The sequence below is a fragment of the Fusarium tjaetaba genome (assembly GCF_013396195.1).
Source record: "Fusarium tjaetaba strain NRRL 66243 chromosome Unknown NRRL66243_c0000330, whole genome shotgun sequence".
Lineage (NCBI taxonomy): Eukaryota > Fungi > Ascomycota > Sordariomycetes > Hypocreales > Nectriaceae > Fusarium > Fusarium tjaetaba.
This window is the reverse complement of record NW_023501526.1, coordinates 68,769-82,543: the sequence shown is the minus strand read 5'-3', so window position 1 is coordinate 82,543 and position 13,775 is coordinate 68,769. Positions and strand designations below refer to the sequence as shown.

Below are 13,775 nucleotides of genomic sequence, written 5' to 3'. Positions count from 1 at the left end.
ACTTGACCCTTTTATGAAGTCTCCCCCGCCCTCAAAAGAATTTACAATATATTGAATATGCATTTATCATCATTGAAACAGGGCTTTTGAGTTTCATTTCTTGAGACATACGATTTTAATTGTGAGGGTATGTCGCACCGCCACAGATTGGACAAGGATAGCGGTGCATTAGCGCCGATCGATTCTCGTTCCTCTTGAGTTCCAGAACAATTGTGCCACAGCACCACGCCCAGACTGTAATTTGTGGCTTTTAATCGTTATGTTTTCTGGTTGTTACTCGGTGCAATTTATTTGTGACAAAGCAAGCATCACGAGATCTGGAGCGTTGACTACGCACCCCTATTTAGTCTGCTGAACTTTTCCGTGTTTGTATTTTCGGTAGTCGTCAGGAAATGAATGCTTATGAAAATCTGGTGGAGTCAAAGTCGACGTGGTCGGAATGAGTGGAATGAATAGAACCTGATTATCAATGGCAAAAGACACAATTGGCGCCTATTCTGTCTACTTTCAACGATCCCCAAGGGCATAATTAAGCTCTGAGTTCAAACAGGCAACAGTTGATGATAGGTACACTACCTTATTTATGGCGTACAGTATGGAGAAAAGTGCCGTGTAGAGTTTCAATCCCTGCCGCATTAGTTGGTGACCGAATGACGTTGGAAACACCCAGAGAGTAATAATTAGGAGCATTAATATAATGAAATCACAAACAGTCACTCTGAAGTAAATGGTGATACATATTTGCACCAGCTTCAAATTGTAAGCAGGGAGGCAATTCAGAACATAACATTGAGAAAAGATCAATCAACAAATTACACAAAAAAGCCACATTAAAATAGTACCTTGCCCGGAAAAAACAAACTTGTGGCTGATGCAGCCATTACTGCAGCCGCGTCGGATCCCTGTCGACGTACCGCGCCTAAGCTTGGATCAACGTTTCTGGTTTCGGGATGAGATGGTCCACACCATTCAAGGGGACCTGTTCATCGCTGCGATGGGCTGGGCTGGAACTGGGGTATTTTGTCACTAGGCAAGAAGGTGATTAGTCAAAATTGATCACTGACTCTGAACGAATTGATCAATATCACGAGGTCATTATTGCTTGTTTTTGTATGACTGTTGCAGTTGAGAGGTGAGCGGATAAATGACGTGTTGCAAGATATAGCCTCTGGGGGTAGTACAAAAGGATACATGTCACAAGCCCAGAGATAATCCTGGAGTCCACAGTCCACTGCAGGCATGCAGTTTTCCCCACGCTACCTAGAGTACCTAAGAATGGAACCTCGCCCCTGGAGAGTAAGAAAAGCTCCAGCGCTTGAATTGGGGTGTCAAAAATACTTGATCAGGTACCATGCCAGATTTCCACTATGAAATGACACTTTAATTTATTCAAAGTCTTCCCTTTTCTTACCCCCTCAGCTCACCTGCGAAAGCTGACCCGACCCCCCTGTCATGTTCTACGGATGTTACACATGGAATCTGAGTCGGTCGGTACCTTTACCTTTCTTTACCTTTACTCTAAAGAAAAAAAGTATCCGTGCGTCAACGGGCATGGAAGTCTGTTTTCTCTATCACGTCCGCCTATGCATGTCTTTTTGAGTCTACCATTAACTTACATCTTACTCATTCTCCCCCCCCGCTAAGCTCGGGTCTACTGGCTCTTTTCACTTGCTCCCTCTGATGAATTTGACTCTGTACTGTACTGTCCCCAGCATCCAATGCCATGGCATGACCTAATTACTTGGTAGACCCCCTATCACCGTCAACTTGGCTGGTTCCCTGGTGTTGTCGATGCCTATTTTGAGTCCCATCTCATTCATTAGTTTGGTTGTTCTCGAGTTAGCCACGCCCCTCGGCGGTTTAATACAATTTCCCTTTTGTCCTTTCCCTTTTACCTTTCCCTTTGGTTCACTTTCTTCTGGTGATGCTTGTCATGGCCCGCCCCCTCCTCCCATTCCCCCCCTCGCTCGTTTCTTCTCGTACCGTACCTCGTGCCTTGTCTGTCTCGTCTCGTCTCGTCGTTCTTGTTGTTTCCGAGTCGTAGCATTCTTATTTAGCTGCTGGCAACAAGAGAAGCTGTTGGCCTGCCCCGTTTTTCTCCTTCCTGGCCTGGAAAATAAGAAATGTTGTCGTCGCCCCGAAAAAAAACGTAGCCATCCCCATCTCATTTCTCCTCCCTTTTCTTCCCTTCTTTCCCTCCTCTCCCTCACTCAAACATCCACCTCCCACATATTTTTCTCAACAACCACCAGTGGATTTTATCGTCGAATCCGTCAGATTTCATCAATTTGACACTATTCGCACATCTTAATCATCTCCAAATTGTTGTTATTTTCTGCGCCTGGTGTAGCAGTACCTCTTGACGTCCTCCAAGCGACGTGTACCCCGCAGTCGGCTCCCTTTTTCCTCCTGGAAGGCTGCGTTCACTGCCAAAGTGGTTTCCCAACTCGAGATCTTGAGGCTATTCAGAGATTCGACCTGCTCCACCGCCCGCACCTGCACTCCACATTCTGGCCACTCACAGCTCGTTTCACCTCGTCACTCTCCGACTGGACGCTTTCCCGCTTGCAACCATTCCGTTTCTGACGAGGCCCGCACGCCACAGATCCAGGCATTTCTATTCGCTGTACCTGGTACTCGCTTTGACGCTGCATTTCGGTGCCATTTAGCGTGTACCACTCACTACCAACCGTCGACCGCTATTCGTTGCCTTTATCGACATTTGATGGTTTGAATCACAGCCTTGCCCTACGCGACGACTTATCTGATCCTTGGGTTTTGATGCTGCAAATGCGAGGTTCCTTTGCCCGCTTCCAGTATTAATATCCCCTGTTTCCAATTTTGGCAATCAATTTGTCACATGCAATAACCGCCTGTATTGGTGTTTCCATTCACAATCTTGTAATACGCGCTGCACGAGGCTATTCGTTACCTTTCTACACCCCAGCATGGCTGCTACAGGCGCCGACACGTCTATGTCACGATACGACTCATCGGCCGGCGAACTATCATCGCCTCCTTCCGGATCGCTGTCAGAACCTGGTTCGCCATCACGAAATGGATCCGGTAGCCGAGCACCGCAAGACTATGACGAGATCGTCGTCGTTTCCAGCGATGGCCAATATCAACACATCGGCCACCAGAATCATAGCGAACGCCCTCCACCGCCTATGCCGCCCCAATCAGGCACAGGCCCCCCCCGACGATACGCACTTGTCGACAACCAATGGGTTCAATTAACCGCTGCAGGTGTGCCGCGTAAGAAGCCCGGACGCAAACCTGGTACCATTGTGAAACCTCGAACTTCGGACGGTGCCGATGCAGCAAAGGCTGCTCGAAAGCCTAGGAAACCTCGCGATCCTAATGCGCCAGCATTGCCACGCAAGAGAAAGATTGCCCCTGCAGACGGCGAGAGTGAAATCCCGGGAGATTCAAAGTCTCTTGCCGCAGCTGCATCATCCGCCGGCCAGGGACTCATGTCGGATGTCTCCCATGTATCAGCATTGTCACCTGCTCATCATAACCGTCAAACATCGTCTTCATCACATCAGCCCGAACAACGTTATTCACCAAAGATGTTGAAGCGTGAACACTTTATGCAGAACATACTAAATTCGGATACGCCTATAGAACGACCACAGTCTCAACCTCAGTCTCAACCACCTCAGTCTCAGCATAATAGCTCTACCTCTATACCTGTTCGTACCAGTGGTCAAAGCTACGATCCTATCCGCGGTAACTACGATCCTGTTCGTGAGACAATGGTTTCTCATAGCCCTTACCCCTCTACTTCTGGTTCACCAAGAGCTGCTTCTCAGATGCCTAATCGATCGCCAACCATTGCTAGCCTCCTTGGTGGGAATGAATCACGCAGTCCATATCAGCCACCCTCGAACCAGCCTCGCTTCCAGGCACATGAACCATCTCAACCACCATCACCATCCAAAGACCCTCGCGACATATTGACACCAACTCCTTCTTCGCGACCACCAGTGCAGGAACCAAAGAAGGATCCACCTCCTCCACCGCCACCCGTTCAAAGGCCAGTCATCAAAGAGTCTAACTTCACCACTATTTCCAATGGCCCTATCAAGAAGTCATCGCCAAAACAGAAGCCTCACACTGGAGTTTCCACGCCAAAGACTGACACGCTCGATGATATGGGAGAAAGCGAAGGCCGTTCGATCCTCGACTTTGGCCGAGCTAAGCCAGGCGAAGAAGCCCAGGCCCCAACCATTGTTCTCAGTATACCTATCCAGCCCGGCGAGACAAACAGATATGTCAATTTTATGCGCATGGCTGAGGATCGGTACGGGTGGGATGCTCTTCACCCTCGCCTGGCTGCCAACCGAGACCGCAAGGCTCGTATCGCCGCGGCGGCTGCCTCTCTAGAAAAGGCGGAATCGGGCCGCGAATCTGGTGATGAAATGTCCGTCGATCTCTCCGATGCCGAGGCTAGCAACCCCGACAACGGCGCGACCAGCGGCCCTGATGCTCAGGCTAAGCCCAAGAAGAAGCGTAATTTCAAGGAGGATCAGTACGATGTTGATGATGATTTTGTCGATGATTCAGAGCTCCTATGGGAAGCTCAGGCGGCGGCAAGCCGTGACGGATTCTTTGTCTACTCTGGCCCTCTTGTACCTGAGGTCGAGAAGCCAGCTGCTGGGTATGTATCTTCCTTTTTTGTCTTATGTGATCAAGCAATAACAAGTAATAGCCATGATGGTCCCCCTAAGCGCGGACGGGGTGGAAGAGGTAGCAGAGGTGGTGGAAGAGGTGCGTCGACCAGAGGCGGGGCAGGCAGCGGCCGCGGCGGAGGACCTGGATCTCGAGGTGGCTCTGTCACCCGAAAACCCCGTATCACTAAGCAGGAGAAGGCACAACGGGAGCGCGAGAAGGCTGAGCGCGAAACAATGGCTCAAATGGCCAAGACACCTACCCATGGTGGCTACTCACTAAACCCAACCACGCCATCCTTTGCTGTGAGCGAGTTAGGGGCTTAGGATCCTTCGTCATCTGCTAATGGTCCTCGCCCGCCATATAATCTTGGACGCCGGCGCTAAGCGTAACACTCTTGAAAAGAGAAACAACATTCGAACAAAAGGTGTGCCACACCTACAACTCAGCACACTTAACCTTCTGTCGTCGCGCTATGGCAGTATACACCGCCCACAACTATCAACACTGGGAATCCCGAGTCCTCCCCATTTCTTTCTTTTGTTTTGCAATCTAATCGATTGTTTTGCGGATCATGGATGGTCCGGCATGACCTCCTTATGCGGTTTCCAAATTTGTGGGAGTATTGGTGTGTCAGAGATTTGTTTGTGGGATTACAGGCGTTTACCTGGTTTACATGCTTGCAGAGGGATGGCACATGGGTGGCCCCGGTGATGAAGCAAGAAAAGACCAGAGATGATTGATAATTCGCCCTCAGACAATGGTGGCTTTTGAAAGCAGAATAGCCAGGCAAGGCGTCACGACCATTCGGGCACTTCCCGCAAGAGAGGACTAGTTCAGCGGTATTAGATGTTAGAGTTGGAGTTGAACAATTGTAAAAAGAGGATGGTCTGATGACTATAGCAATAACGAGCCTATATCAAAATTGCGCTTTGCCATATAATTTGCCCTGGCAACCCAGATCCTTTTTAAAACTTGGACTTCTAATAGTGGCTCGTCGTGAACGAGTTTCTGTCATTCATGATCCGAATCCAAATGTATTCTCCGACGTCTCAAGTTTGCGAAGAAACCTGTCACCATCACAACACGCAAATCATTCCAAGCAACTAGCTGCCCGCTTGACAAACCAGAAAGCATCCGCTGTCTCGCTTTTTCTCTTCTGTCCTATGCTCCAGTCCATACAGACAAACAAACGAGAAAGTAGTCCTTCAACCCTTCTTAGAATCCCCATCCCACTCTTTCACCTACTTCCTGCATATACTGCCTACCTCTATCCCAGGAAGCAAACCACTGTCCTTATGCGAGGCTGAACTCGTTGACCTCGCCCATCTCGTTGACGGTTTGTTCGCCGGTCTTGTATGAGGCACGCCACCGCAACTTGGCGCTTGTGACTTTTTGAGCGCGGTTGCCCGCGTGCCAGATCTGCACCTCCTGCGTTATGCCACGATTTTGCTGGGGGGCAAGATCGCGACCAGTCTGAGGCTTGAGTTGAAGTTCGTAGCCCTGAGTTTATGTCAGTTCATGCCATTTCAGCAAACAGGAAGGGTATGCTTACCTTTGTGACGGCGAGCTGGAAGTGAAGTTCGCCGATGGGCTGTGTCACGTTGTTGGAAAAGGCAAAGACGATGTTAATAGCGTTCTCATTGCCAGGTGCTCGTCTGGCTATCATCTCAATCTTCACATTTGTGTTGCTCACAACAGCCTGATGCTCCTTGGGCTTGCTTGGCTCTGGGGGTAAAGCAGAGGAGAAGTTCCACTCGTCATCATCATTTGCTGTAGCAGCGGGTTGTGGTTGAGGGGGCGCAGGAGATGCGCGTTGAGAGTTAAAGTTGCCAGCACCCAGAATAGCGAATGGATCAGAGGCGGGCTGCGATGGGGGAGGAGGCTGCTGCTGAAAGTGAGGCTGAGGTGTCGTCGATTGAGAGACGGGCTGTGAGAAGGAGGCGAATTGTGAAAAGGGGGGAGGAGTTGGAGTTGAAACTTGACCTCGGGTAGAGTTGTCCTGAGTCATGGAAGATAATAACGCAGGCCCAGGAATATCTGGTAAGCATTAGTATAGTGTAGTAATAGGGCATGGGAAGTTTATGTCGGCAACCTACTTTGGTTTGCGCCAAAGCCCAGAGCAATACCGCCGCCTTGCCCGAAACTGCTCGACTCTCCGCCAATATCTAGGCCGAGGAGGTCATTCTCAAGGCCTCCGGCGCTCGCAGAAGGTGCAGCGGCATTGCTTGACTGAGCACCATTACTGCTGGCATCAACATCGAAGTCGATGAGAGACAGCTCGTTCGCTGCGCTTGAAGACGATGCTGTAGCTCCTGCGGCTGAGGGGGGAGGACCACCGGCGGCAACCTTGGCGGCACCCTCTATATCACCCTTCTTCATCAGCTTATACCGCTCTGCTGTTCGATGTATGCTGTCGTTGATCTCAAGCAGCTTGGCGACAGCCTCGTGGTCGTCAGATTCCTCTTCACACATCTTCTGGATCTTGGGCTGGGCGCTCTGTAGGGCAGCAGCCAATTCGCTGAAGACATCACCGTCTTCCATCTTGTCGCCCTCCTTGAAGGAGTCGAGTCGCTCCTCTAGTAACCGCGCCTTAGCCTGGATCTTGGCAACCTCCTCAGCAGCCTTTGCGCGGTAGTCGGTCTTTGACCGTGTATCGTAGCCAGCCATGATCTTCATAAGTCGGTTGGCTTCTTGGAGATCCTCGGGGGTACCGCGACGAATGAGTTCCTGAAGTTTAGCTGATTGCGCCTCTCGCTCTTCCTCTTCCATTTCTTCAGCGGACTTGAGGTTCTACATGATCTGTTCAGTACGGGACACATATCATGCAGAAGGGGACCGACCAACTTACATCACTGGGGTTCAATACAGCAGCATCCTCTCTCCGCACTTCAGGAAAGACGTATCCTTTATAGCTCAGTAATCGGTGCATGTCCCTAATAAATCCTAGATCCTCCTTGTATCGGCTCGTTTCGCATATCGTCCCTCGCCATTCCTCGATCGCCTCGAGGATTTTAGCCTGGACTCGTGTAGGGCGCATTGGCGGCCGTTCGGGAAACCTCCTGACGAGCTCATTGAGGAACTCCTTTGTGCCGATTTGTAGGTGAAAGGGGTATCCGCAGTTTTTAACACATATGTCAAGAAGGCCCAGGGCGAGCAGAGCCACGTTGGGGTTGCGATGATTGATGTAGTTGACGATTGCAGTAGCGGCCTCACGAGGAGCAGTTCCCTTCTTTGAGTTTATAAGGTCGGCGATCTCGAGATTGAGGGCGAGGTTGGGTTCGTAGTTCTCGGGACTGCAGGCAGCCTGGATGAAGCGCTGGAGCTGGGAGGGGGTTCGGCCAGATGATGGCAGATCGCCCCAACGATCGCGAGCCGCCGCGCGTGCAGAAGCGGCTTCCATTGTGAATATGAAATACTGATATGCACACACAAAATGACGATGTTATTCGCGATATTTTGCGTGCGCGCGTCGGTCGAGGGCAACGAGTGCGAGGTAGTGCTACGTTGATAGAAGGGTGAGCTGGTCAACTGGACGGGACCTAGGTAGGTACTAACTAATGGACGGAGTCCAGTACCACCCGACCCTTGGAGTCTGGCGGGGAGCTCCTGTCCTGGTAGCCCAACCAGCCCAGTCAGTGGTCGACCGAATACGGAGCAAGCCTACGTACGGAAACGGCCTGAAAGAACAAACAGGACAAGTAGATACGGCAATTAATGTCACCCGAAACAGAAGCAAAGAGTTTAAGTAGTCAATTTAAAATAAAGGCTCCCCTGCCATATTGCCTTGCTTTGTTATGGTCTTTGAACTTGTATAGGTAAGGTACCTAGACAAGACGATGATATGGCAGGATAGTAGGTGCTCAAGGCCTGTAAAGAAGTAAGATGTGGCTCTGTGGCGCAGTAGTGAAAAAGCTAGCCAATCAGCTAAGTCAAGGAATGGACTATTTAAGTTGACAACGATAAGTCGAGATAGGATGCCAGAATAAACTCATCAGCGAACCACTCCAAACTCTTGCTAATGTACCCCAAGTCTTTATGGAGCTTAAGATCAAAGATCCTTAGGTAGTTTTCTTGCCTCTTGTCCGCAGGCCCATGTTACAGCGGCGTCATAGCGGAGTTGATCCAATGCTGAAGCCTTCAATAGGTAGCCTCCCAAGGGTACAAGTGCTAGGGGACCCCAGCGTTCAGTGCCCTCAGGTTCCATTGCTGCCCCTCACTGACTGACAGAATCAATCAACCCCACCATTGAGAATCTCATCAACCCAATGGATCATTCATAGCTTTTTGGAGGAGGCAAAATTTAATTTCGACGTCCATGCATTACTTGCATTCAAGACATCAACTACACATACACATACACACACACACATACCTTCCGAACAATACCATAGAACATCAAATATTCGCCATAGCCACCCAAAATGGTCCGCCACAAAAAGGATTTCGCCTCCAAGGGTAGAAAGGGAGGCCCAACCCCGCGACGAGGACCCCGCCGTGATGATGATGGCGATGGTTCCTCGCGCCCAGCTTTCAAAGCCGCATGCTGGGATCTCGGTCATTGCGATCCTAAGCGCTGCTCCGGAAAGAAACTCATGAAGCTTGGAATGATGCGCGACCTGCATCTCGGCCAACGCCATAACGGAGTCATCATCACACCCAACGGCAAACATACCGTCTCCCCCGCCGATCGCGAGCTCATGGACCAGTTCGGCGCTGCTGTTGTAGAATGTTCTTGGGCGAGGACGCAGGAGGTTCAGTGGAACAAAGTCGGTGGGAAGTGTGAGCGGTTGTTGCCGTACCTCGTCGCTGCGAATACGGTCAACTATGGCAAGCCCTGGCGCCTGAACTGTGTTGAAGCGCTGGCTGCAGCTTTCTACATCTGTGGTCACTCAGATTGGGCGGAGCAGATTCTTGCCCCATTTTCATACGGACCATCTTTCCTCGAGATCAACCACAGCTTACTCAAGCGATATGCTGCGTGTGCTGATGAGGCCGAGATCAAAAAGACTGAAGAAGAGTGGATGGAGCAACTGGAGAAGGAATACGCCGAGAGTCGAGAGGAAGGAAACGACGATATGTGGACTAGCGGAAATACCAATCGAAGACGTATTCAATCTTCTGACGACGAGGACGAGGACGAGGACGACGAAGAGGATGACAGTGATCAAGAGGAAGAGGGAAGCGTGGACGGTATATATCTTGGCAAGAAGCCCCCTAAAGCTCAGCCAGAAGAAGAAGAGGAGGAGGAAAAGGATCGCTTTGCAATATCTGACGACTCAGATGACGAGGACACAATGGCCGAGATTCGTCGCAAAGTTCTCGCCTCAAAGACCTTCACTAACCCCAACCAACAAGACGACAAGAAGCCTGCCACCATTCCCAACCCACATCAGCACCAGCAGCAGTTCAAGCCTAATACTAGTGTTCAGCCTGACTCAGACAACGAGAGGAGCGGAAGCGAGGATGACGACGACGACGATGAATTTGATAACATCATTGAGGCTACGCCTGTGACTGATCGTATTGGTTTGGCCAAGTTGGAAAAGGAGCGTAATCAGGCTACTATTACGACGAGGACGTTCTCATCCAACGCTGTGGGGGCGCCATCTCGAAGTTGAGCAGAACATAACCACACAAAAATCGTATAACTCTAGCCAACATTACTTATCCGCCAACTCAAAGAATGGGGTCATGCAATTGTAACTTTCGATATTGAAACACTCAAATTTGGTATATCGTCCCTCTATCCAACACCCAAATCTTGGTTGGCATGCTCTTTCGTCATAAGACCATGTCTGTATATGCATCTATTCATACACAACTCCCTTTCTTAGAGAGCGATCACCTTTTGATTTCCACCTTTTGTACATATTTTATTTTACAGTTCTGTTGTTACAGTGTTCGCCTTTCCTTGATTACCTCGTAAGTCTGGATCTGATCGTCGATTTGTAGCTCCTGGAAGTCTTCGAGACCGATACCACACTCGGTACCCTTACCCATCTCCATGACATCCTTTTTGACGTGCTTGAGTGTGTCGATTTTACCTGTGGATTAAGTTAGCATCAGGAGTAAAGAGACAGGCAGAATATGTAGAAAGGAGAAAGGCGTAACATACCATCATAGACGACTTCTCCACCACGGATAACCCTAACCATAGACGTCCGCTTGATAGTGCCGTTGCGGATCTTGCAACCGGCGATGTTCTTCTGCACCCTCTTTCTAACGTTGATGCCAAAGACTTGCAACACGTCTGCCTCGCCAAGGACCTTGTGTGTAATAGTATGTGGTAGTAGGTCCGACAGTGCACTCTTGACATCATCGACAACGTGATAAATAACGCTGTGGTCGATGATGCCCACACCTGCCTCTTCGGCACGCTGGCGAATATGAGGAAGGATAGGCATGTTGAAGTTGACGATAATACTCTTGGATGCAGCGGCGTGATCAACGTCATATTCGGAAATTGCGCCGACACCAGATCGTAAGAGCTTGGATTGGACTTCGTTGTTTCCGAGTTCCTGGACAGTGCCACAGACAGCCTCCACGGACCCAGCGACATCAGCTTTGACAATGAAGTTCTGGTAGATGATACCGGGCTCGGTCTTCGCAGGCTCTGCTTCAGTGCCCTCAGCTTCTGCAGCAGCGGCGGCCTCCTCAGCGGCCTCCTTCTCACGCTGACGCTGCTCTTGTTCGGCTAGTTGCTTGGAGCTCTCCAGTCTCTCAGCCATTTCCTCACGGTACTCGATAGCTGTCCTAGCTTTGCCCTCATCAGGCGCCTGGAGAACTTGTTCTCCAGCATCAGGCAGCTCGCGCCAGCCAAGGATCTGGACAGGAGTTCCAGGGGGTGCCTCAGGGATCTCGACACCGGCTTCGTTTCGAAGACCACGAATCTTGGCCCATGATTTGCCGGCCACGATAATATCACCGAGACGTAGAGTTCCTCGTTTGACAAGCACCGTGGCGGTCTTGCCAGTCTGCTTGATGCTAGATTCTAGAACCCAACCCTCAGCCATGCCATCTGCTTCAGCGCGGACATCGAGGATTTCAGACAAGGTGACGATGTTCTCTTCGAGGTCTTGCATGCCCTTACCCGTCTTGCCGCTTACAGGTACCACCTGGACATCACCGCCATAGTCTTCAATTTCAACGCCATGGCGCGCAAGATCAGCTTTGACTTGGTCCACTCGAGCGTCTTCCTTATCAATCTTGTTTATTGCCACGATGATAGGAACCTTGGCAGCCGTAGCGTGCTTCAGTGCCTCTAAAGTCTGTGGCATAACACTGTCGTCAGCAGCCACGACCAGCACCACAATATCCGTGACATTGGCGCCTCGCTGACGCATAGACAAGAACGCAGCGTGACCTGGTGTATCAAGGAAGGTAATCTGCTTGCCCGATGACATTTGTACGACAAAGGCACCGATGTGTTGTGTGATGCCACCGTGCTCCTGAGCAGCAATCGAAGACTTGCGTAGCCAATCCAAAAGAGTAGTCTTTCCGTGATCAACATGGCCCATAATGGTGACAACAGGAGGCCTGCTTGGCAATACTGACGGATCTTCGGGCGCCGGCCGAGGTTGTAGGTCGCGCTGAGAGCCAGTGTCCACTGTGGGATCATAGCCGTACTCCTGAGCGACAAGGGCTGCCGTATCACCAGTCATGATGGTTTCCTCTGTAAGGTCCTCGAATCCCATGGACTCCAGATCACGTAAAAAGTCGGCTATACGGATCTGGAGAGCACCGGCCAAGTTGGAGATGCTAATGTACTCGGGGAGAAAGATGGGTACGGGAGCAGCTTCTGCAGCTTCCTCGAGGCGTTTTCTCGCTTCTTTCTCAGCCTTCTTACGTTGTCTAGCTTCCCAGCGTCGAATTGAATCTTCGTCAAAGTCATCGTCTTCAGCCTCGTTCCGACGAACATTCTTGGGGCGCTTGTCCTTCTTGTCTCTCCGCTTATCAGACACATCGTCTTCCTCCATCTCGAAACGTGACCTGCGCCTTATTTGATCTTCCTGCGACTGTTGAGCACCTCGTAACGTACCATCTGCCCCCTGAAGCGCATCCAAGTACTGGCCGCTGGGGCCAGGCCTGCTACGAATATTTGTGACCCGACTTTCAAGTGCGTCCCAGAAACCGGCCTCCCCGCGGCCTGGCTTTTCTTCCAGCCTGCGGGAGCGCTTCAGCTGGCCCCATACGCTCTCACCATCTTCCTGGCCTGTCGCTGGTGCGACGTTTTGCGATTTTTTCTTGTTTTGGCTCTCCGCAGGTTTCGCCTCCGTTTTTCTGCTGGTGAGGGGTATTTGAGTATCAACCTTTCGAGCGCTGAAGGCTCCCCAAGCGGGTGCAGCCGGCTTGGGATGCTCATTAGCAGACCATGACTTGGGCGTTGCCACTGGAGCCGGTATGCGATCTGTCCTGAAAGCTTCAGCAAGAATTGAGCTTGACAACAGGTTTGATGGGGGCATTGTTGGCTTTGCGTCCCGCTGTTGCTGTTGCTGTTGCTGTTGCTGTTGTCTGGAATGGCTGTTGCCGTTGTTCGATCGGTTTGGTTGCTGTTTGTCTCTCGCTTGAGGTGTATTCTTCGTCTGGCTTTGGTTTGGATTTGCGTTCTTGGGGCCTGATGGCTTCTTGACGTTGGTTTGTACAGGTGGCGGGGTGGGGGCAGTCTCGACCTTGGGAGGAGGTTTCTTCAAAGGCAATCCCATCTTTTTGCGAGCTTCTAGCTCATGAGGAAGCAAGTCAACGCTTTGCTTCGAAGCATCTGGTGACGGTTTGTTCGCAAATGCCCCGAAAGACCCCAATCCAGCTCCAAACCCTCCAGGAAAACCACCACCTGGGAAGCCTCCCGGCTTGCCATTATCGTTCGGTCCGTGGAGTATAGAGCTCGTCGACAAGGCGCGCACACCCGATAATCGTAGATAGTGACACGGAGATGGCCGAGTGGCTCTAACTGATGTTATTGTGGCTCCGACGCTGGATACATGGCGATCTCTGGGCTGCGAATCCCTAGGCGAGAGTTTGTGACGGCAGAATGCACATACGTAGGAATTACCGCGCTTCTGGACATTGTGTGAGACGTTTGCAAATAGTGACCGATC

At 50.8% G+C, this 13,775-nt stretch overlaps 4 protein-coding genes across 4 annotated transcripts; 2 read left to right on the top strand and 2 right to left on the bottom strand.

Annotated features, from left to right (window-relative positions):
- Positions 1–2,948: 2,948 nt before the first annotated feature.
- Positions 2,949–5,003, top strand: FTJAE_12323 (uncharacterized protein; the record flags this gene model as incomplete). Its single annotated transcript, XM_037345357.1, has 2 exons — positions 2,949–4,666; positions 4,718–5,003. 2 exons carry the CDS (start codon positions 2,949–2,951, stop codon positions 5,001–5,003), a joined length of 2,004 nt encoding a protein of 667 aa, XP_037200655.1.
- A 970-nt stretch (positions 5,004–5,973) lies between these two features.
- On the bottom strand, positions 5,974–8,080 carry FTJAE_12322 (ADP-ribosylation factor-binding protein; the record flags this gene model as incomplete). The annotated part of the gene is made up of 4 exons (XM_037345356.1): positions 5,974–6,180; positions 6,233–6,717; positions 6,777–7,470; positions 7,529–8,080. The coding sequence occupies 4 exons, from the start codon at positions 8,078–8,080 to the stop codon at positions 5,974–5,976; spliced, it is 1,938 nt and encodes a 645-aa protein (XP_037200654.1).
- Positions 8,081–9,101: 1,021 nt separating this feature from the next.
- FTJAE_12321 (pre-rRNA-processing TSR3) lies at positions 9,102–10,298 on the top strand (the record flags this gene model as incomplete). The annotated part of the gene is made up of 1 exon (XM_037345355.1): positions 9,102–10,298. The coding sequence occupies one exon, from the start codon at positions 9,102–9,104 to the stop codon at positions 10,296–10,298; it is 1,197 nt and encodes a 398-aa protein (XP_037200653.1).
- A 274-nt stretch (positions 10,299–10,572) lies between these two features.
- Positions 10,573–13,744, bottom strand: FTJAE_12320 (translation initiation factor IF-2; the record flags this gene model as incomplete). The annotated part of the gene is made up of 3 exons (XM_037345354.1): positions 10,573–10,724; positions 10,796–13,623; positions 13,719–13,744. The coding sequence occupies 3 exons, from the start codon at positions 13,742–13,744 to the stop codon at positions 10,573–10,575; spliced, it is 3,006 nt and encodes a 1,001-aa protein (XP_037200652.1).
- Between the last annotated feature and the right edge of the window lie 31 nt (positions 13,745–13,775).